Here is a 22986-nt window from a genome sequence, read left to right on the forward strand (position 1 = left end):
TCATAAATTCCATGAAATCGGTCAATAACCTATAACACTCATGTCACTCTCCTGCCATTAATTTTATAGCCTATGTGCCACACTGTTTCTTAAACCCCTTTTACTTGACATAAGGGGGTGGTTATACTTGCTGGGAACAAGCTTTGAATAGAGCATTTACAACTGTAAAAAATAAACATATATGAACATGCCAATACAAAAGTGGGCAAGACAGTAAATGCTGCAGTCTATATAGACCACAACCTCAATGTAGTTAAAACACATTTTATACATGCTTTTTTTTAATGATCCTTTATGACTACAGTGTCTTCCAGAAAGACATGAAGTATTTTCACATGAAATCGTAAGACCATAGCAAATCAAAACGAAGCTGCACCTACATTGGTGTAAGAAGTATATGACATGCAGTTTCATAGCTTTCTTCATACTAAATGTTGATTAGCTTTAACCTGAAAAGTTTACAAAGTTTTTTTTTTGTGTATACAGTGTCAAAGCTCTTGTCAGTCACTTTTATTTGTGTTTTAATATGTAATATAACTCAAACAAAAAAAAACATTTTTAAATAGTAGTGTAGAAGGTTTGGACGTAAACACTGCTGAAATAGCTACAGCATCACACGTGGTAGTTTGATACCTTAAACATCATCATACAAATTATATAAACCTTATTTTTTATTTGTGTATCATGAAGCCATCAGCTGTCACAAGTACTGAGACTAACTTCTCTCCATAGCCCCTCAGATTAATATATGGTAATATTTGTAAAATGTGTGTATTTGTATGTGGACAGGAAAGTTGTATAGGGACATAAGCTTAAACTGTTACAGATTATAAGGATGTGTCCCAGATTTTCAATGAACTATGCCTTCCTTCAAGATGTAGTTCAGTTCTGGAAATGAAGTGATTCAAATTCACATTCATTGTTTGAAAGGTTGCACCTTGAAGGTAAATGACCATTGCACACTGAAGAAGACAGCCCATAATTGACAGCTAGAATTAAAAGGATATCCTAAAAGATTTGGATGCCTCAAATCACAACTGTTTTATTTAATTACATTTTTTTTGTTCTACTTTGTATAACAGAAACTGTAAAAATGATCATTTCACTCAATAAAGTTATCAACCACAAAATCATCTGCCAATGCTTTTTGTTTCAGAATTTTAAAGAACATGACTTGATGAGTCTATTTGAATAAATGAGTATAAAATACTACAAAGTGCACAGATTACATTTGTTGCTGTGAGAGGGAGGGCAGAAGTGGTTTCCTTATCATGTGTGGCAGTTTGCCAGTGGATATGTTGCTGCCGTTTTCACAGGGGCCTTTCTCTCCAATCATTTCTGTATGTTAAAACTGACACTTCAGGGCATATCTATTGCACAGGCGTGTTAGTGATGCATACGCCTTCTGCTGCAATGCTGCTGAGGAGGCTGACGGACTGCCATGAGAGACTTCTGGAGTTACTGGCAGCGCAACAGGCCAACCGCAAAAAGCAAAATAAATAGACAGAAAAACAATTACCAGTATATGGCATTTGGCATTGGAAAAGCTCACTTAAACAGCTTAAACAGGTACTTCTGTTTAAGTACATTTTGAGCTGAAAAAGGAGCGGAAAGGCAACTTTTGCAATGAAATTAGTGCTGAGAGAAGCGATTTTTTTCCTTGGATCAGCTGAAGGGGGGACATTTTTAGGCCATAGCAGCTAAATTGCCAAGAAATACTTTTTTTTTTCTGGCTTCTCCCAGGCTTAAATGACACATCTATGATCCAGAGATATACTTGTTGTTCTCCTGTCAATGCTCAAATGATGTCTTTGTCTATTTTTAGGTTTAAGACATCATGGAATTTGGGGCAAAATCTTTGAAGGTTTGCTCCAGTTTCTTTGGATAACCATTTGTTGGAGAAGCCATAATTTTAATATTTAATTCTCTGAGTCAGTAAGATGTAAGATGCTTTAGTTTAAAACGTTATTCTGCATAAACACACGGGGCCTTTGTGTGTGATTCACTCAGCCACGAGTGAAAAACAGACAGTATCACCTCGTGTTTTGGCAAGTTGGCTTGCACTGGCAACTCTCCATCGGATTACTCCACCAACTCATCCACTCGTCATTGTTTTGTTGTTCGAAGTGTATTCCTTTACTCTCTCAACCTCCTGAAGAGAGAGAGAGAGAGAGAGAAGACCCTTTAAACAACCGCGCCAACGTTAATCATTAAATCGGATTTTTATTTTACCCTCCTCTGGAATGGCTGGAGTTGAATTGACACAGAGCCTAAACAACGGCAAGGCAAAATGGCCGCACGTAGTAACAGCACACAAGCCCCTGGACAACCTGAGGCATGGACATCCAATCCCACATCATTAAGGCTAGAGTCCTTTATTGTGTTGGAGGCATTAAATGGTGCGCTGGCTATAGCCCTGAAGTCACACTCCACTAGGAGAAAACAGCAGAAAAATAACGGCACAGCTGGATAATGACTTTTCCCTGGGAGGCTGACCATGTGTACAAAAGCGCTAATGATAGCAGGTGCAATAAGCGAGCGCAAGGCTTTTACTGCGTCCGGATCTATTTTCCTCTGCTAAACTCGCCAGTGATTTCCCCCGTGTAGGTGTCTTTCTGTAGTTTAAGAACAACCCCCCCCCTCCTCTCACACTCCTCTCCATCCTCTTCTCCTGTATCTAATCTCTTTATCAGCTGTGCACTTAATATCAAAGAGACTGAGATGTAAAAATCCTGCAAATAAAACCTGCTGTCAAATGCTAATCACAATTATCTGGGCTCTACACCTATTAGCCTGAAGGGGAAGAAACCAAAAGCCAACAGAATTACTGTTAAAGCTACCAATGGCTTATGAGCCCAAAGAGCACAAACGGTGGGGTCTGAGTTTTCAAAGACTATTCTTCAACCCTGCCTGTTATTTCTGACTTGATTTGCTATGTTGCCAATATTACACTGGAAATCCACAAAGAGATAAAGTTGCTTGAACCTCATTTGCATTAGTAGTTAAACAGTTTCCTGGATGTACTGACTGCACTGCTTCCTCACTTGAGCTTTGTAGCGGGGATGTTACGTCAGCTTTGCTACAAAGGCATGTGTGTCTTCCAATTTATAAAACATGACGCTGGAAGTTAATGACTGATTGCAACAGCCGTTACTGAATCTTGTAAGAAAAGGAGTGCAGACAAAACAACGCCACGTGACACCCCAGAGTGAATCACCTGCAGTATAAGCCTTTCAAAGAGGTGCTTCACATTTGATGTTAAGCCTCCAAAGTGTTCTGGCTGTCGGAAGACTTGCCAGGGAGATAGAAATGTCTAAAGTTATTACAGCAGTCAGGTAAAGTGTGTGGCAACGTGGTTCTGTAATGGGGGTGGAGAGCTGGCCAGCAGCAGCTAATGAAGGCGTCTCGAGAAGTACTAAAGAGTCTACGTGACACTACTTCTGATTCGCCTGTCTGAGGACACAGATCAATTAATACATTAACAAACGATTGCAAGCACTTCATCTTGCAATATGAAACCAGTAGGCTGGACTCACTGCCCTCCCGACCAGAATGGCTTATCAGTTCTGCCTCTATATGCTGTCCGCCATGAATTTCAACATCGTCTGCTGGCAGGGCTGCAAACCTAACTGTGTGGGTTTGTAATGTCTCACCAGAGGCTAAGATTATATGCGTACATTGTAACCACAACACATGCTGTACATATATGCACTTTGTGCAATAGGGGAAGATAGAAGAATGCTTTAAGCTATTCTTAATCTCTAAATCTAACCTACTGATACAATTTGCAATATAATGCACCATATATGACCAAATCATAAAGGCTTTGATTGAATGTCTGCCTAAAGGGAATCCACTCCTGCTAATGACCACTGCTCCAAAGCCTCAGAGAGGTTCCTTCCTCATTTTAAAGCTGCTGCTGTGTCCTTTTTTTCTTTTTTTTTGCAGATAAAAACAAAGCATTAATGCAGGCCAAACACACCATGTGAGCAGCCTGCGGCACAGCTGAGTGCATTGGTCGGGGAAGTCTAACGTAAACCATTGCTCCTTGCCATGCCATATATATCCAGTCTCCCCATTACCACCATCTCTACTCGACAGCGAGGGCCCTGCACTGCTAAATTATTCATCACACCGAGGGGAGGACAGAAGCATGCATGGTTTCTCCACTCCATGCCTCTTCCTTTTTTCTCTCTGTCTCTAATGCAAAGGAACAGCCGGGTGGAGAGAATGATATACAGGCCATCTCTCCATCACTGTGTGGTCATCGCAGAAGATGTCGCCTCCACTTCCTCCAATTACCACAGAGGAGTTGAGGTTGAGTTTGGGAGGCGTACTGTGGCAGACCTGATGGTTGCTCCCTTGCCCGCCGTTGCATATGGGCAAGCTAGGTGGGTGGCACCCAGGGGCCCTATGCATAACCTGGGACGTCTTTGTATACACATTCATCTATATCAGTGGGCAACAGGGAAATGTAAGCCAAAGGTAATTGCCCTGGATAAGAACATCTGCTTGGTGAATAAATATTCTAATGAGGGGAGCTTGCAGGTTCCCCAGACTGATGCACGGCTGACAGGCCTCCGGAGGGACCGCAGGTAATGCTCACCACCTGCAGTTCAAACAGGAGGCGGTCCCACCCTCCTCTCACAGCTAAATGCTGGCCGACTAACATGCACACACACACACACACACACACACCCTCACACACACACACACTCACACACACTCACACACAGAGAGAAATATGCACACATTTCAGATACCAGGGATGGGCACTAAATCATTGATCATGCACCGGCTGTGATGTTACTTTTCTCAGGAATGACTAGTGTAATGCAATGCTCTTGCAGTTTCACTTTTCATGTTGCCCAGCAAATGTGCTGCTGAGTAGATGGTGATTTTAGGGTCTGCAGCGAAATGTAAAGAACTGACAAGGTGAGATGACCTCCACAATTATATAACCCTACTTCCTCTAGCCACAAACAGTCTTTAAAATAAACTCCTGCCAATTCGAAATTCCAATTTTAAAGGATTTACTGATTATATTAGGAAACACTTTAACACTTTCAGTTTAGCATTTATTTTTTTCTGTTTTTTTCTAGTCTTTTTTTCAGTTTAATAAATAAATTGCTGGTTTTCTTATTAAGTTAATTTTAACACTTCACATAGTGTCCACAACAAAAGACGTTAACGTTAAGACATTTGATTAGAACAGAGTGTTTGTCCAAAACCTGAGGAAGATCAGGCATTTTTATAAATAAACGAGCACAAATCTAAATAGTTGTTTTAATTTTCTACTGAACATCAGAATATACATTTTTTATTTTTCATTTTAACATTTTACAAAAGCTGACGTCCCTCTGAATTTAAGTCTGACATGTATGGCATCACATCTAGGGCTGAAACTAACAATTATTTTATTGCCTATTAATGTAACAATTATTTTTCCATAATTATTTCACTAAAATGAGTCAACAAAATCACCAAGCATGGTCAAACAGGCCCATTACAATTCCGTAGCGCCCCAGGTGGCATACACAGCTTATTTCATTCAAAAACCATAAAAAAAAACATCGGAGTTTCATTCACAGTGATATAAAACTGAGAAATGCAGCAACTGCTCATATTTAGGAAGCTGGAGCCAGTAAGTGTTGAGAGTTTTTACACATTAAATAACTTCAACAATGACTGTTACCTAAACTGAGGCCCATTAACATTCTGTTGATTAACACATCTAGTAATTTCAGCACTGTATCACCAACTGTTTTCATATTGGCTATCTACAATCTGATACAGTGATATACATCTTTGTTTATCTGCTCACAAGTCTGCTAGCATGGTTACAAACTGGTAAAAAGCATCACTTTCTATGTGGAGCTATTTACCACTTTTCATTTTCAAAGCAACACTCTTGTGATCATTCAGAATAAAATGAAGCGTCCTGATTCTTCACCAAGTAAAAAAAACAAAAAAACAAAACAAAACGACAACAACAAAAAAACAATTTAGCTATAGGGGGGAAGCAATAAACTAAGATGTCATGCATTCAATTAAGGGTTATGCTGTAACCAAATAATTATGTTACTACTCAAGTGAGTAGAGAGTGAAAGTACTAATATATTAAACTTAATTTTATTTAGCCCAACACTAATGGATCCACTCATTAATATACACAAACATACAGAGAGGCAACAGCTGCTTGACTGATATAGGGAGAGAAAATGCCCACTGTTACACTGATGAGCCTGCAGGGCTGCAGACTGTCAGCATCACTGCTCTACTCTATTCAGCCTTCAATAGTGTGCGGCCATTGCACTGTCTGGTTTGAGGGAGAATTAGCGATGAACCTGGAGGTGGAAAAAGGTGCAAGAAGAACCACCAAGCATGAAGCAAGAACACAGCGACGAGCCTCTTTGAATAAGCATCAATACTCAGGGGGCTTCACAAGAGCAACCGGTTTGATTATTTGATTTGAGGCCTGCGTTGGATCAAGGCCTCCACTTCACACAACACTACACACTGTATTATTTCCTTTTAGTTACAACATAACTGGGAAGTCCTACACCTTTCTGTCACCTTCCTGTCCACTCAGCTTGGAAACAAAACACAAACTTTAGCTGCAGTTCAAATATGAGCTAATTTCTCCACAGAGTAACTTTGGCTCCAAAACCGGACAGAAATCTGAGCTTTAAATCAATAACCAGAGCTGTTTTCTTCATAGCATGCTTAACTTTGTTACTCTTGTTTAACTTCCAAGTAAAAAAAAAAGGTAATAGAAGTGTTAAGACTTGAAAAATTGTATCATCCTGGTAAAGTTACCCCCCCCCCCTCCAAAAAAGATGCTTCCTTCATAGAAATATGAACTCACCATCAATAGACACACACACCAAGAAGACACAACTTAAACTGCATTACAATGAAGAGTGTTTACAGTGGCAATGCTGGGAATATGTGTTGCATTAGAAACCTGTGTCATCTGTAGTGTATATCTGTGAAGTGACAAAATGCAAAGTTTTAGATTAAAATAATCTGCAATACAGTGGGAAAAAAGCAAAACCAGGGAGCACAGGGCGGGTACTGTTGTGGTGAGAATACAAACCACGGAAGAGACAAAACCAATCTGACTAATCACACATGATCTCAAACAGAATTAATCAGCAGCTCTGGTTAACAATCTGTAATCATTCTCATTCTAAGCTTAATGCTGCTTAATTTATGAAAAGACAAAAATGGGAGAAAATCTGGTTGACTTAGACATATGGAGTACAAAAACAACATCACAAAAAGTCTTTGATATACAGACGCAGATGAGAAAATCAAAATGTGTCCCCAAAAGACCCTGACCAGCTCATAAAGCGTTAAATCAGAGTGATATAGTTTTAAATGGCAGACACGTTGCATGCTGGGTAGTTTGACTGTCAGTGAAAGTTGAATAACAATACTTGTACGGGTATTAGTGTTGGTAATAATCACACTCCAACATCCCCTCTCATTTAAAGGCTGAATAAATCCGACACGTATGCGCAGGCCTCTATAGCATCTGGCTGCAGCATCCAGCATCAATAAAACACACGGAAGTGGAAAATCATCAGCTCTGTTCATGCATGTGGGAGGCGCAACACCGCACAACTCACGCTGTATATACTGTAGGGGCTGAAACACACACACACTTACGCATACTTCACACACATATATGCACTCCTTGCCCGTGACGGAGCGATATAAGCACTAAAGAGATCCACACTTTGTGGTGCATACTCACCCAAAAGTACATCATCATGGTGGAAGGAGGACAGGTGTGGGCAGGCGGGTGGAGGAGAGCAGGGCCGAGCACTGGGACCAGTCCAGCCAGTGTGGGCGTCAAGAAGAGTCCGAGTGTTTGGACAAAGAGCTTTACTGGTCACTGTTCCACTTAGGCAGCCCCCCCTCTCAACTGTTCAATGGGACTTTTCTGGAGGTTTCCCCCCCTCTTCTTCTTTTGTTTCTGTTTCTACCAGCAGCTTGTTCTTCTGTTTTTTTAAAGCCCTCTTTCTTTCTCTTCTTCTTCTGAGCACCACAAGAAAAGGGGGGAAGCAGACAGTAGGAAGGAAAGAGACCTCTTTTTTCTTTTGACACTCTACCACTCCACTTGCCTCTCCACACCACTCACTTCGAGACTCTCCCTCTGTCTCTCAGCTCTCTCTCTCTGCTCTCTCTCACCCCCTGTGCTGCTGTCTCTTATTGGAGAATGTGAAATCAGTTGGTACGGCGCCGAGGCTCAACTACAGCAGCAGTAGCAGCAGCCTGCGCTTGACAGCTGCCTACAGCGTTCCTCCACCGGAGCCGTGTTGCTCTGCATAGAGGAGTGTGCCGAACAAACCGGGATCCTGCAGACGGTACTGTAAAATTCAGCATCCCGGGTAGGAGGGGGACGAGGGGGGTGTACGAGGGTGAGAGGAGGAAGGGGGGAGGCAGGATGCTAGGAGCAGAGGTGGAGGAGGGGGAGGAGAGGGAGGGAAGGAAGGGAAGAGGCTTGTGTTGATGATGATGCTGGTGATGGTGAAAGACTAACAGATCGCTCCTCTTTTTTCTTGTCACTCTCTGTGTCTGAGATGTTGCACTAAAGTTGTGGCAGTTTCAGTTCATAGAAGAGAAGAAGAAGACAATGCTGAGGGAAAACAACTAGAGGATCTCAGAAAAACCCTTAAAATGTGCCACAGGCAACCACGGAGACACAGCCTATTTTCCACTTGTTTTCTTATTTTAGCTGCTGAGGTTTACAGTCTTCATGTTTATTGCCTGTACAGTGTATATAATCCCCTCTCCCCCAGGTGTAAGCAACCAAATTCTTAGGTTGGTGACCAGGTGTGTGTTACGGTAAAACCCTTTTTGTGGCAGATCAGAATCCATATGTAGTTGGTGTGAAACACCTTTGTGTGGCAAGCTATATTACATTACACGGTTTGGTGTGTTTTTCATCTGGAGGCTGTAAAGGAGGAAAAATGGGAGGGGGGGGGGGGGGGGGAACTTGGCTATCTTCGAGACAGCACTGTAACAATGAGCCTGCCTCAGCAATTTTCAAAACATATCATCAATACACGACTGGGAGCTCGCGCTTTTAAATATTAACCCTGTGGCAACCAGGGCAGACTGCGGAGAGCTCGAGTGGTTTTGCTGCATCCTCTAGTGTTGGATCATCCAATAAAAGACGTCCTGGGGGATGAGCTAATTTGCTGTAGGATTCTAAAGAACATTTGCCAGCTATAGAGAACATTGTCATAATGAAGAGAACAGATATATTCAGGTTATGTTACCCATCAGTAATTGCCATATTAGAAAGAAGGCTGAGTTAAATTTGCAGCTGGCTTTGAGCGAACTGATACACAAGGGGCCTTGTTCATATGGCGTAACTGTCATCTTAAATTTATCACCCATTTTATTTTCTCCACTTCCTTCAAGAAAAAGCACAACTGCTGAAATATCAAACATCAGACCACACCTCTCTGTCACAGCAGGAAATAAAACGCAATTAGTTGATTTTTCAAACATTGTGTCGTTTTAAAAGAATGGTTTACTTTCAGAATGAACTGCGCTTATAATAAATCATGACATGCATCCCATAATTCCTGCCACTCCTTCTTATGTCCCTGCCACATCACACACACCGATCTTCCCATCACATTGCACACACAAAATTCTCTTATTGGTGGCAGTACCATGTACATACAAGCCCTCATTATCTTTATTCATGTCCACCAGAACCCAATGGATTTAGATTAGCAATCACAGAGTGGGAAACTGCTACACTCCTCCATCAGTCCCTGATGGGAAATAAAAATGAAATGTACTTCTCAGGCAACTCAGATTAAGGATCACGCTTTTATCAAATACTGAAGTCTATTTCAAGTCCTGCTCATAAATAACTGAAGGGGGAGAAGGAGGAAAAGAAAAAGGGTGGAGGCAAAAAAAGAGGAAGAGACTGCAGGGAAAGGGGCACACAGGCAGGGGTGATGTGTAAGTAGAAAGAGACCATCATGGTCCAAAGCTAAGGGCACCAGGGGTGGGAGGGATTAGGAAAAATGCAGGAACTAAGAATCTAAGGGCATTTTAGCATCATATAATCCCCAAGTCTCTTTTCTAGGAATCTCCATCAATTACAGATGAAAATGGAATTCAGGTTAAGATGGCATTGCTTGGGGTGAGCCTGGTCTTCCTTGCTTCCTGTTTCCCTCCTGAACCACTCCATACTGCTTGCCAAGGAAGCGCGTGACTTTCCCGACCATTTAGATTTCCTACCATAGTCTAGACATTCCCTAGAGACTCCGCCATCCATTATAAAGATAGAGCTTTCAAAGAGAAGAGGAAGTGAAGGCCTCACACAGAGCGCGTTCTGCCTAAAATGTCCGTTTGTCTTCAACCCTCACTGACTCAAGATCTGTTGTCTTAATATTTTATGATGATCTCACCTCTCTTCTGTAGTGTGCTACTTACAGAGCATCTTCTGTCAAACTACACTTAGAGCTTGTCATTAGAAAGACCCTAGAGGAGACAATGAGCTGTTCTTCCCCTTAGTTCTCACTCTCAACCTCTCAAAGTCCCTGTGGTGTTCTGGGCTACAGTTGTGGCTACTTTGGCCTTTCATCCTCATTCATCAAACACTTGGTCCTACATTGTCTAGTCTCAGCTGCTGTGAGCCCTTGCTTGGTTGGCTGAAGAGAGAAAGAGATGTGGCTCCATTCAGAGTCTCCCAGGTTAGTTTTCACTAATCACACACTTTACTTTATGGAGTGACCTGTTTTACAACTCACTGACAAGGATCTGTAGCTATGCCAGTTTTATCTGTCTTCATCAGCTCCACAGGTAGGTATTGACATTTCTATACTAAATACGGCTCATGAAAGTAAGGCTGTGCAGAGTGATGCTGCACTGAAAACATGAAAATCTAAGGCTCTGTAATCCAATTTGGTAGCATGTAGTATGATGTGGATGTGGGGATGCAGATGAGAACATCATGGTATTTTGTTTTCTCTATGTGAAATAAAAAAAAAAAAGTGAAAGCTTTGCCTCTGTGAGGATGGCGATTTACTGTAACAACAAGGAATTTGTGCTTGTGCCATCAAGACACCCTGACAGCCAATAAATATGCATAACATAACATAAGAAAATGCATTACTTTTCTTATTTCTTTAACTCCAGATTTTCTGACATAGCCTTGAAGAGTATTTTGCTTACTGGCCCTGGAAAACATCATTAAACATCATTTGTAAGCATACATTACACTGTACGCAGCAAATCGCCCATCTGGTGATTTTGGAGCTCACTGTCTGGGAACCAATAAATCTATTGTATGGCTCCATGTAAAGAATCCCACTAAAGTAACACCTCCGTGTAGACATGCATCGAGTTTATTAAACATAGCCGTGCGCACAGGCTGTATGTAGTGTTAATAATGCAGTGTCTACATCTTGGCATTGAGCAGGCAGTACTGGCCCTGGGCTGCAAACTGCCAGGGTTGTGCAGTAATTAGAGGCTGTGTGTTGGGGATGTGAAGGCTTGCTGTGTGCCGTGCTGATACGACTGCCGGGCACACCTGGTGTGTCGGCAGCAGGCACACTGAGTGCTACACGAGACCACACCTCTTTGTCACAGCAGGAAGCCACACCTTGTGTCAGCTTGGTCGTTACTACCTGGTTCAACAAAGGACACAGAGGATGCTACGCCATGACTGAGGTTGTTAGCTGGTCTCCCAACATGCGTCACCTGAGCCATGCATCCGTCCACACAATTACATGATCCCTTTAAATTTGTTTACATTTTGGGATCATGTTGCTGCAGAAATACTAGGACCAGTTTGGAAATAAGCTGCAAGATATTATATTTTAGTGTTTTTATCCTTTGTCATGCAGAAAGTTTAGATTAAATCAGAAGTGGTTGAAATGAAAACAACAGAGGCCAAGATATCGTGACTTTTATGCTGCATTCAATACACATCAGCAGCCTTCAAAGTCAGAACTCCAACCTGGAAACAAGTCCATAGCATGGGTCAAGCTTAAAGAAATCCCACATTATCTCAAATGCATCATCATTAGTGAGGATTTCTCAGACTACACATAACTTCTTAAGAGCATAAGCCATACACAACTGGGCAGCACTAAACTAGACGAGTAATTTGACATGTAAAATCAGTGAATTGCCCCTTTAAAAGAACTGATTGCAAGAAATGTATATACTATTGAAAAATATTTATTTATATTAAATTGTTTGCTTTTACAAGCTGCCATAAAGTGACTTTTGACTATGGCAATATAAGTTTGTTTTTCTCATTGCTAATAAGCTCACAATTTTCTAACAAAAAAAAAAAAAAAAATAGCAGCAGAGGACTACAGGCTTGAAAGCCTGTAGCCTGTAAGCTGTCCTTTGTACTTTGTTGCATCTTTCAAATACATATGTACTGGTTATAGTGTGTAAAATGGGTGGGAATTTATGCATGCTCAAACTTTACTTTGAATTCATTAGTGCATATATTATATAAAATGTTTTACTGCACAAGCTGCAGGCTCTTAAACTTAGAGAGAGAGAGATTTGGTAACCACTTGCAACACAAGCAAACCCAACTGGAATCCTAACAGCCTCTTGCATCTCTGTTTGACATTAATTGATAATCGAACAAGCCTTCGCATTAGACATTTATGAGATCAGCTGAATTATCTATTTAATGTAACCCAATTATATGCAACCCTTGTGAACCAATCAACAGTAATTCCCGACTCATAAATGACAGCTACAACGACAGATTTAATCAATAATAAACTTTGATGAAAACTTGCGACCTGCTTAGAAAGAGGGTAATTAACAGGAAGAAAAAGTGCTGGGGTGAATTTCATTTTTCTTTGGGAAAACTGCTCTGTGATCCTTGTGGTTCATGCCATTCACAAGACTCTGCGTATCAAGACTCAAATTCCAGCACCAGCGAGAGTAAGTGTAAAACAAACATTCAATTTCCCTTTGACAATTAGGAGTAGACATTTATCATAAATTCTTAACAGAAGCTTCAGAGGCTTCAGCTCTTAATTAAAACCTTGTAATATTTTTTAAGATATTGACATAAAACTACATTTCATGAATTATTTAATCCACCATTTTTCCAGTGCAAATTACATACCAGGCCAGCCTCAACTGGGAAAAAAAAAATGAATCCATCTACAGTACGGCTTCATGTGTTTTAGGGCTAGGGAAGACACGTCTTTGTTGTGCCTCACATGGGATTTTCCTACCTGAAGCTCCAGCTTTCAGAGAGCACAGAAAGCCTTTTAAAAAGTCTGGTATGAAATAAGATACTAAGATGTGGTGGGGTTCCCTCATCTTACATCCACAGCAGAGGACTGTCACATCGTGTATGCCGAGTATAAGTTCAATCCAAGACATGTCAACAGAGCAAGGATCAAAAGCAGCCCATTAGAGACTTTAGGGAATTCTGCACCTGGATGTTTGGGTTCAACAGCACCACATGAAACCCTTCTGACAAAATGGAGGTAAGTGTGCACAGAGGGTTCTGCTGCTCTTACCAGTCTTGTAAAGAGGGGCACTCCCAAATGCCAGAGGTGATCGTTCAGCAGTCCGCTGTACACCACGTTCCCGAAGACAGCAATGCTTCCTGACTTACAGAGCGTGTTTCCTGCAGGGGGACAGAGAAACACAGGCAGGCATCAGAGAAATGAACAAGAAGCAGCAACGGGTAACTGCATGGACTCCAGCAGCAAGACCGGGCTCTGAGGAAAAAAGGCAAATTCAATCAAAGGAAATCATTGCACAGGAAGAGAAATTATAGAAAATGCAGCATTGATTGTTATAAATATTGATTTCAGAGGTTCATTGACCTTATGTGTAATGACAAAAACAGACAGGTAGCCTGTTTAAAATCAATAAAGTTGCACAACTGAGTAAGGCTGACCTAACAACACAGTACAACTAAGCAAATGAAGTGCAAAATGAAGACAAATCTAAAACCTAAGTAAAAAAATGAGAAAGTCTTCAGATGCCTTCAGATTTGTCAAAGTCTAAACTTCTTAATGCTTCATCACATTAAAGGCATCACATCACTTAAATCAAACGCTCCACTTGTGCACAAGCCTGAAAATGACATCCCCAAAATAAAATCTTTACTGTTCTTGAACACTTTTGATATCAGTCATAATCCTGTTCTCCCCTGAAAGGTAACATGATACAATTAGTCCGAGTGACAGCTGACCAGCCTTAGAGAAGTACATGTTTTTCTGTTTTACTTGTAGAATAAACTTTATCGTCCCATTTTTTAAACACAATTCTGTTAGAACAAGCATCTGTTGCCGACACATTAGGATCGTAAACTTGTTTGCACAGAAATAATTTTGAAGAGAATGTGCATAGTGTGTCATAGGGTGAGGATTTTAACCTGATACCATCCCAAACAAGGTAACAAACCATTGTTAAAGCCTGTTTACAAGAACACCCACTGATGCAGCCAATAACTTAAGTGACAAATGTCTCTAACTCACTGCTGGGGCTGCTGTCACTGAATGCATTAAAGGTTTCTTTCATGTGAAAAAGTAAAAACATGGTCCCTGGGTTCACTCTGCATTTCCTAAGATAAAGCAAGCAAGTAATTAAGCAAAGTATCTACTATGGTACATGATTCTAATTTTAACTATCTTTGATTTTAATAAAGTTAAGTATTTTTTAATTTGTTAGCTTTCAAAATACTACATCTCCCATGAAGTTTTACTGTGCATAATACACCCACAGTCAGCTCTGGAACTAATCAGTAGATGTGATAAATGTGTGATCTCAATACTAATAGGGCCCACACTATTCTCAGCAGGTACACATAACAGTGTTTAGCTCCTAGGACTAACCCCACACATCCAAAAATAAAGAAATTGATCATGATATATCAATTTTTGTTCAACAGTACTTCATTCAGGTGTGTTTAATATTTACCTAGATTTGTCTAGATTTAGTGGCTCTCATGTGATGTCAACAGAGTATGTCACTGAAAACACTGATTCCTCCATCAGTTTATCTGTAATCTCTAAAATCAGTATCTAAAAGCTTTTGAACAGACCCCTTTCAGTTCTCATGGCTCTCCACTAAACAGCTTCATTATGTCAAGCTGTTGATGTTTAACCTGCAAGGGACTTGGACTGTGTAAACTTGTGCTGCAAAAGACATAAACATTAAAGAGCAATATCTATTTTTTTTTTTTTTTTTACACAAGGCTGCATTTCTAATAATTTTCATTATTGCTGGAGCAGAATCCACAAGTCTCCATGTAACTTTGGCTCTTGGGCTCTATGAGGCTTTCCAACTTAAACAAAAAGAAAAAAAAAAAAAACACACAACAGCGATATGCCAGCCAGATAAACAACAACAATGGCATATTATCAAGCCTGCTGTAATGTATAGCATCAGCCCTCCTATATTAGTGGCGTCCACTGCCACTGAGCATTGGCACACAGTTCACTCTGTCTAAGACGCTCGTAATTAACTCTCTGTCAATGAGTGGCCTTAAGCAAAAAACACATGGATGCATGCATGCCCACACACATGTCCCTGATAGTGTGATGTACTGCACACCTACAACCCCATGTATGTGATGAATGTAGCTTTTGGAGCAGGCAGCACAGAAAACACAGGTCCCCATTGTAATTTCTGCACAAAGGAACGCTGCAAAGGCACACCAGGGGTGGAGTGAAGCAGTGCTGACAAGCAGCACATGCATTATTTAAAAACAAAAGTAAAAAATGCCCATTAAAGTGTCAGTGGTGCTTTCGGCAGTGCTGGCTTGGGTGCGGTGTGCGTATTACTGTTATTAATGGGCCAGGCGTGGGGGGCATTGCTTCGGTGTGATTGCTCTGCTGCTGTTGCTATCCACGGTTCAAGCCTCCCCCTTTTTTCCATTTCTTCTGTGTGTTTGTGTGTGTGTGTGTGTGTGTGTGTGTGTGTGAGGAAGAGGAACAGATAAAGAGCATGATACAGACTGAGACGGAGAGACACTGTGAGACCCCGAGTGCAGTCAATGAGCTCCTAAAGCTAATATCATTTCACATTATTGAAAGCATTTAAAGGCAGAGAGACCTTGTCAGATGAATAGGAGCAGCAGTGCTTATATCAAATTCTGATCCACCGTCACGGCCATGTCTAAAAAATGCTGGGAATATAGTCAGCATATTGAAAATAAGTGCATACCATTTTTCTTTGCAGTTTAAGATCAAGGGCTATACATTACCGCTACTGACACAGCAGAATGAGGTCATTGTGCATGTTGTAATTACAGCTGGGTAAACATTCTGCTCTCTGCTGTAACACTGGAAACGCAGACAGAATGTAGGGCTAAGATAAAAAAAAAAAAAGGAAGAAATATATCGCCAATGTTTGATCTCTCTGCTAACGTAGGAAAATATTGAAAACATTTAATGCATCACTGGGAATAAAGAAACTGAGCAAAATGATAATCTACGCGTGTTACAATCACTTGTTTTTACAGTTGGATGGCACAGTGGACAGACAATAAAGAAGCATCACAGACATGCTCTACAACCAGTTTGTTATGGTATTATTAATGGTGTTTACATGCAGTGAACAGCGCATATAATCAAATTTTCCACATTTGCATGTAGAAAATATCACATAGAGAGAGCTTAATTTCCAGGTAGGTTTCCATTTATTTATTTATTTATTTTGGTTATAAAAACAGGTCCAACGGTGCACATTAGTACCACCACAGTAGCTGTGTTTTTATTCCGTTTAACAGAATCAGACCTTCACTGTTGACATGTCGCTTATTTGTTCATGATGATCTGCTGGTAATCCTTTTTTTTTTTTTTTTTTTTGGTTTTTAATCCTGTTTTTAGGGCCCATCTCAGCAGTTTGGGTGTTCTCTCATCTGCAGACTCGACAGCATTGAGCCCAACCTGTGATTAATTATTAATTGTGTGATTAAAGTGTGCGTTTGTGTGTGCATGTGTACAGTATGTGTGTGGCTTGCAGGGAGGGGTAAGGGAATGCAACCTGCAGTCTATTTTGCATTATCTACAGCTTTAACTTTTTATTCCTTCACTGAGATGTTTTTTTTTTTTTTTTGTAGAAACTTGGATTTCTGAAAAAGACATTTAACTATTGGCATGAATTTATTTAATACCCATATCACTATGTACACTACCTGCAAGAGCAGAAGAAGGGAAAGAGAGGGTCTTGTTTTATTAAGTGAGTGATGCCTAGTTGAGTCTGGCTCAATTTTCTTTTGGCTGCAACTCAGAGCTGCCTTTTTTTTTTTTTTTTTTTTATCTCAGTGCAGATGTACATGGAGAGTTTGGCCAAGGCTGATGCTCCTACCGATATTTCAGGATTGAATCTGCTTATAAATTATTCTAAATGTCAAAATTCAACCTTAAACTTGAACTTTTTTTTTTTTTTTTTTTGAGATTTCCAAAGATGAAAACATAAACATGCACTTGGATCTAATAGAATAAAGTTGTGTAATTACATTCAGTTCATCCACTCTGCACACAGTGCAGAATTTATTATTTTTGCACCACAAACTGCAATGCAATCAACAAAACGTCATCATATCTGTTATATGAGAGATGACACATGGATCGCACTGCTGAATGCTTGATCTGATGGTGTCATTGCTGTATATATTTGTGTCCCGAGAACCATATTATCTTGAAAACAAGTGACGTGGAAAAAAAATCTGCCAATTGAACGATAATAGTTTTACCGGTTTCCAACTTAAATCACTAAAGAATCAAGAAGATTGCTGCTGGTGAGAAAAATGTAACTTGCCTTTAGGGAACAGCTGAAACAGTTTGACGTGCCTTAAAGATAAAAAAAAAAAAGTGAGCAGATTTGTTTCACTTGTTTCATGAAAATCAAAATGTAAGGACTAAACAAGTCTGATAGCAATCCAGAGCTAACTGAAATGTAACTGTGATGTCAAAGCTAACATCTTTTATGGTCATTATAGGTGCAGATATCCGAAAAGCAATTATTCTAGTTAAAATAGTATTAAATTAGTATTAAAATTTTTTTAAGCAAAAGTACTAAATGTTTCCTAGTTCCTGCCTCTTAGTTATTTACTGATTTTCTTTGTCTGAACAGAATATTTTTTATTACTTTGGGCTTTAGGAAACTGTGAGGGGCATATTTTACTATTTTCTGACATTTAATAGACTGATTAACTCATAATAAAACTAAACATTAGCTGCAGTCTTTTTTGTTTACAACCTGCTTAATATCTGAGAAAAGACCATCTGAGTGCGATAACTGGTTATTTAGAAACATGTGTTGTGTGTGTGCCCCCGGCTGCAGGCACGCCAGCCTCCTGCCCTGACTCTGCCACTGAAGGTGGGTCGCTTTTAGCATTCAAACTCCAGAATGTGCAGCTCATTTCTAGCAACGAGGCACACTGCTGCAATGCAATAAGGGAAAACAACACTTTTAATAATTCAGGCCCTGAGACCGTGAGGGGGGTGAGGTGGAGGGGGTGGTGGTGGGAGGATGGGTGGAGGGAAGACGTCTTAAAGTACCGCAGAATGGCTCATTTAGCTCCTGCTACGCATTATTAAAGTTGTATCGAACCCCCTCCTGGGTCTTTCCCAAAGTTTTTTTTTTTTTTTTTTTTCATTTTCCTTTCCTCTTTTCCCCAGAAGCCTGCAAGGTAACCAATAACAGTTCCCAACATTTATAAACGACAGAGTATCCTGCACCTTAGAGGATGAGGTAAACAATGGTGTAGCTCTTAATCTCTCTTTCCCCCCTGTCCTCCCCGCTCACTAGTCCTCCGGTCCGAAATTTGTCAGTGCTTTATCCTGTTTGAACCGTAATACAGAGCCCTCGCTGTCCAGATTATTTTCTGCCTGAGCTAAGCCCACGATGCATAAAAAATGTGGGGAATGAACCTTGTATGAAATCAAATTGAGTAATAAAATCGTGTTCGCTGTGGCACTGATGGACGCATGATGGTACCGTTAAGGACGTGTTCAAAGGTACCATAAATTGCCTCTGAGACTGAGCAGTTTCCAGAGCAAAGAGGCTGAATATGAATGAAAAATATAGACGCAGAAGGAAAAAATGGGCATACGCTGAAACGCAGATGTACTTATTTTGTGTTAAAATGGAAAAAAACAACAATATATCATCCAACAGATCAATTTGAGTCATACCATTATCATTAAAAAAACACCAACAGATGGTATTTTCACAATATTGTATTTCCAAATAGGTAGATTTTGGGTTGGAAAGTCATCTTAATCCACACTAAGGATGCCTGATAGCATCATAAATTATCTGCATCATCGTGTTTCAGCTTGAAACACGATGATGCAGATTGTAGCTTTGTGTTGTTCACATGGAGTGAAATATTCAAGTCCCAGACTCAATCCAGACATCACATGGACATATTCCAGATGTCTTGTGGATAATTTTATCCATGTTTCATAAAGAAATTAACCTGACATCTGTGTCTTTGGAAACTTTGGGACCTATATTAAATTTTTTTCAGCTGCAGGGCATGAGCTCACAATCACCATCCAGTAGATGCAGGGTTAATTCAAAAGATCTCAGCATTTCCCAAATGTTGTGTTTTAATTTAAGGTATGCATGGTCCTGCATAGGCTGAGAATATGAACCATCGCTTATTAAATTCTTTAAAATTCCCACACAAGCAGTGGTGGTGGTCAACCTCCAAAACAAGGCTGTTTTTCTTGGTGAAAACTTGACATTTCAGAGATACTGTGCAAGGTTTTCAGCCGGCAGCAACAAATTATAATTATTATAATTTATGATTACTGCTTACATTGCACAATACAATGAAAAAGGAAAAAGCCTATTAAAACGTCCATTTCGGATATATATACCATAAACCACTGCAGAGAAACTTAAATCAAAGCCCACTGTGCTGGAAGAGACACAGAGACAGAAGACAGGAGGTCAGAAGCCAGTGAAAGTGTGTGGATGTCACATTTATATTGATATACTGATATATTGACTTTTTATGAGAAATTAAATAGTCGAGTCACTGTTGTTCATGTCTGAACAATAACTATGAAGCTACAGACAGGAGAAGGTTAGCTTAGTGTAGCACAAAGGCTAGTATATCTCTGTCCTAAGGTAAGAGCCCGTACCTGTGAGCACCTCTGAGGCTAAACAATCAACATGTTGCATTTGCTTTGCTGCATAGAAACAGCTGTTTACATGTTCAGTTTTTATTTGTCAGCAAGAAAACAAATAAGCATGTTTTTTTTTTGAAAACGTCAACCTTTTCTTTTAATGCTAAGACTTGCTTTATGGGCGTCTGAACAAGTATTTCCTTCAGAGCTTTTTCAGCAGGCTCTGTCCTTTCTGAAGCTTATGCTGTCTGTATTCAGTGAAGTCATATGTGGACGACTTGTGAGCATTCATGATATCCAGACAGTTGTAAGGTTATATTTTGGTGTAAGAATTAAAATACAGTGCACTGACAAGGTAACATCAAATCCTTTCAGTCAGGCTACTGTAGCTTGCTGCTCACTTAGCTTTTGGCACCTTTTGGCATTATTCTGTTTACATTTAGTGAACTGAGAAATAAAAAATAAAAAAATAATAATAATAATAAAAAAAAAAATAACTAGCACAGATCGTAAAGACAAATGAACATTTTTTAATTTATAAAACCCACCAGCTACTGTTTCAGCAGGTTCAACCACAAAAGTATCTCCATGCACTTTCACAGTCCCAGGTTGATGAGGAGGGTTGCACATCAAAGCAATGCCAGCCAGCTTAAACGCCAGACAAACCAGTCATCCAGCTGCTTTGTCCCCTGCTGAGTGTCAGGCTCTGACGTTCTTCCTTTTTCTGCCATCTAAGCTGACTAAATGCAGACCCGGTTTTCTTCAAAGGTATGCAAATTAGCCACATTGCTAAGTGGATTCCTCTTTTTTTTTTTTTTTTTTTTGTTGCGGAGCTGCAGGGGCGATTAGGATCAATTAGGGCCAATTTCTATCTGCAGAATGTATATGCACTTACATCCAGTAAAGCGACACGCTGCGTTACTCCCATGGAGGATTCTCAGTGGTCTTCATCTTCTCATGACACAGCCCTGCTTTAACAGTGAAAAGTGTGTACATTTCCCTGGCCTCAAAACAGTGGTGCGGTCTCTGGTTACATTTTGCACACTTTGTGGTCAAAAGGTATGCAGACAATCCTACCTTAATATGCTTTTGCTTTGAGGCTGTTTTTCATGGTTTGCCAAAGGAAAGTTAATGCTACAGCATATGGGACTTATACTCTACCAGCGGTCTCATAAGTTGGGGATCAAGACCTCGATCAAGAGTTGCAAGTTATTAGTTTTTTAAGAAGTAAAGCAAAAATAAACATATTTCTACACAAAACTCTCCAATCTTTGATTATTTGTGTGTGTGTGTGTGTGTGTGTGAGGATTACTGGGTAATTAGGCATTTCAGGTCTTAAAATACACCTGGTAGACAGCGGCAGCCTGAAGTATGGTTTTACACAATAATGTGGTTGCACATTTGTGCCACTAGTTTGTGTGTGGCCCTGCTGTTTCAAGATGACAACCTCCCCCTTTGCACAAAGCCAGGTACAGGGAGAAACAGTTTTCTAAGTTCTATATCTTTCTCTCTCTCTCTCTCTCTCATTCTCTCTCTCTCTCATTCTCTCTCTTCCTTGCTTCCCTTCATTTGACACTGTCTTCTCAAGAAGTGGCTCCTCGCTCTCTTTAATCATTTCTCATTAGTGCACAGGCCTGTTCACTTACAGTGACGAAATTAAGTCACTGGCACTGAGCACTATTCACCATTCACTGTCCCAGGCTACAGGGACTGGGTGGGGTGTAGGGGTGAAAACGACTTTTAATGGCAGCTCGACTAACATTTTCCTAAAACTTTAATTACTATTCAATTAGAACTGCAGAGACTTCCAGATTCAAACGACTCCTTTAACATTACTAAGTTCTTTAGAGCCAGATTTCAGGGACTGGGTGGGATGTTGAGGGAACTGGTAAAATGACTGGCAGATGTGCTGTGGCCCGTCTGTTTTCTAATGAGAAGCGGCAAAGACGGAAGAGAAGACGGCAGTGGGAAGCTTAATTTTTGACTCACCATCATCACTGTAATAATAATAATTCGTAATTTTATTGGGGTAAGAAAAGTGTGTTGTTGCTGTTGTGGAATTGTACTAAAAACAGCAACCCTATTTGCTACAGTCATTTCATTCCTTCTTATCATTTTCTCTTCATTATCATTATCACCATTACGATCGGTCACGGCATTATTATCCTAATTGTTCTCAGCATCATCACAACATAATGCAGCTAATGACAACCTCATGATGTTTAGAGAAAGGAGGGGAGGGGGGGATCATGCAGAAATAAATAATGCAAGTACAAAGCAACCGATGAAAAATGTCTGAACTGCCCATCTGGCTTGCTGTGGAGATACAAGGATAGAAACCAAAAGCTGTTTTGACGTCTCAGTCTGGCTGTGTGTTGGCAACAAGCGAAGACCTTGGGATTCCATCAGATTATTGATTGTTACCAGTGCTCCTGCTTTACCACGCTTATAAACAATGTCTCTGTCAAGCATGTTATAGGGCAACAAATAATATTATTTAATACATTTTTGTACTTGACTGATTAATTATTCATTGATGTTCTATCCTTTCTGCAGGAGAATGGGGCAGAGAAGAAATTTCAAAATATATCATACATAAAATACAATATTTCTCTTTCAAAGGCTTTTTAAACTCTTTTTCCTCTAACCTGCATCAGCTCTGCTTTGTCAACATCAGCTGAGTGAGAACTCCCAGGGGCCGACAAATCTCCTGCAATCTGCCAGACCTCCAGCTCCATGTCCGGCACTGTTGTTTTCCTGTATCCTTCTAAGTGTTATTGAGTCTGCAAACTCTGAAAAATTGTTATCAATTTGGATCAGGTCCAGCACCTGTGAAACGCACAGTATGGCTGATTTTTCT

The 22986-nt window shown here is 40.3% G+C and overlaps 1 protein-coding gene across 2 annotated transcripts in view; it reads right to left on the reverse strand.

The window, feature by feature from the left end:
- LOC113141149 (RNA binding protein fox-1 homolog 3-like) overlaps nt 1–22986 on the reverse strand; it is a 346664-nt gene that overhangs the window by 97721 nt on the left and 225957 nt on the right. For both annotated transcript variants that reach the window (XM_026325390.1, XM_026325389.1), the window contains exon 5: nt 13545–13654. In XM_026325390.1, coding sequence (XP_026181175.1) covers nt 13545–13654 — 110 coding nt within the window. The remainder of the gene's footprint in view (nt 1–13544; nt 13655–22986) is intronic.

Source organism: Mastacembelus armatus, chromosome 8 (assembly GCF_900324485.2).
Source record: "Mastacembelus armatus chromosome 8, fMasArm1.2, whole genome shotgun sequence".
Taxonomy (NCBI): domain Eukaryota; kingdom Metazoa; phylum Chordata; class Actinopteri; order Synbranchiformes; family Mastacembelidae; genus Mastacembelus; species Mastacembelus armatus.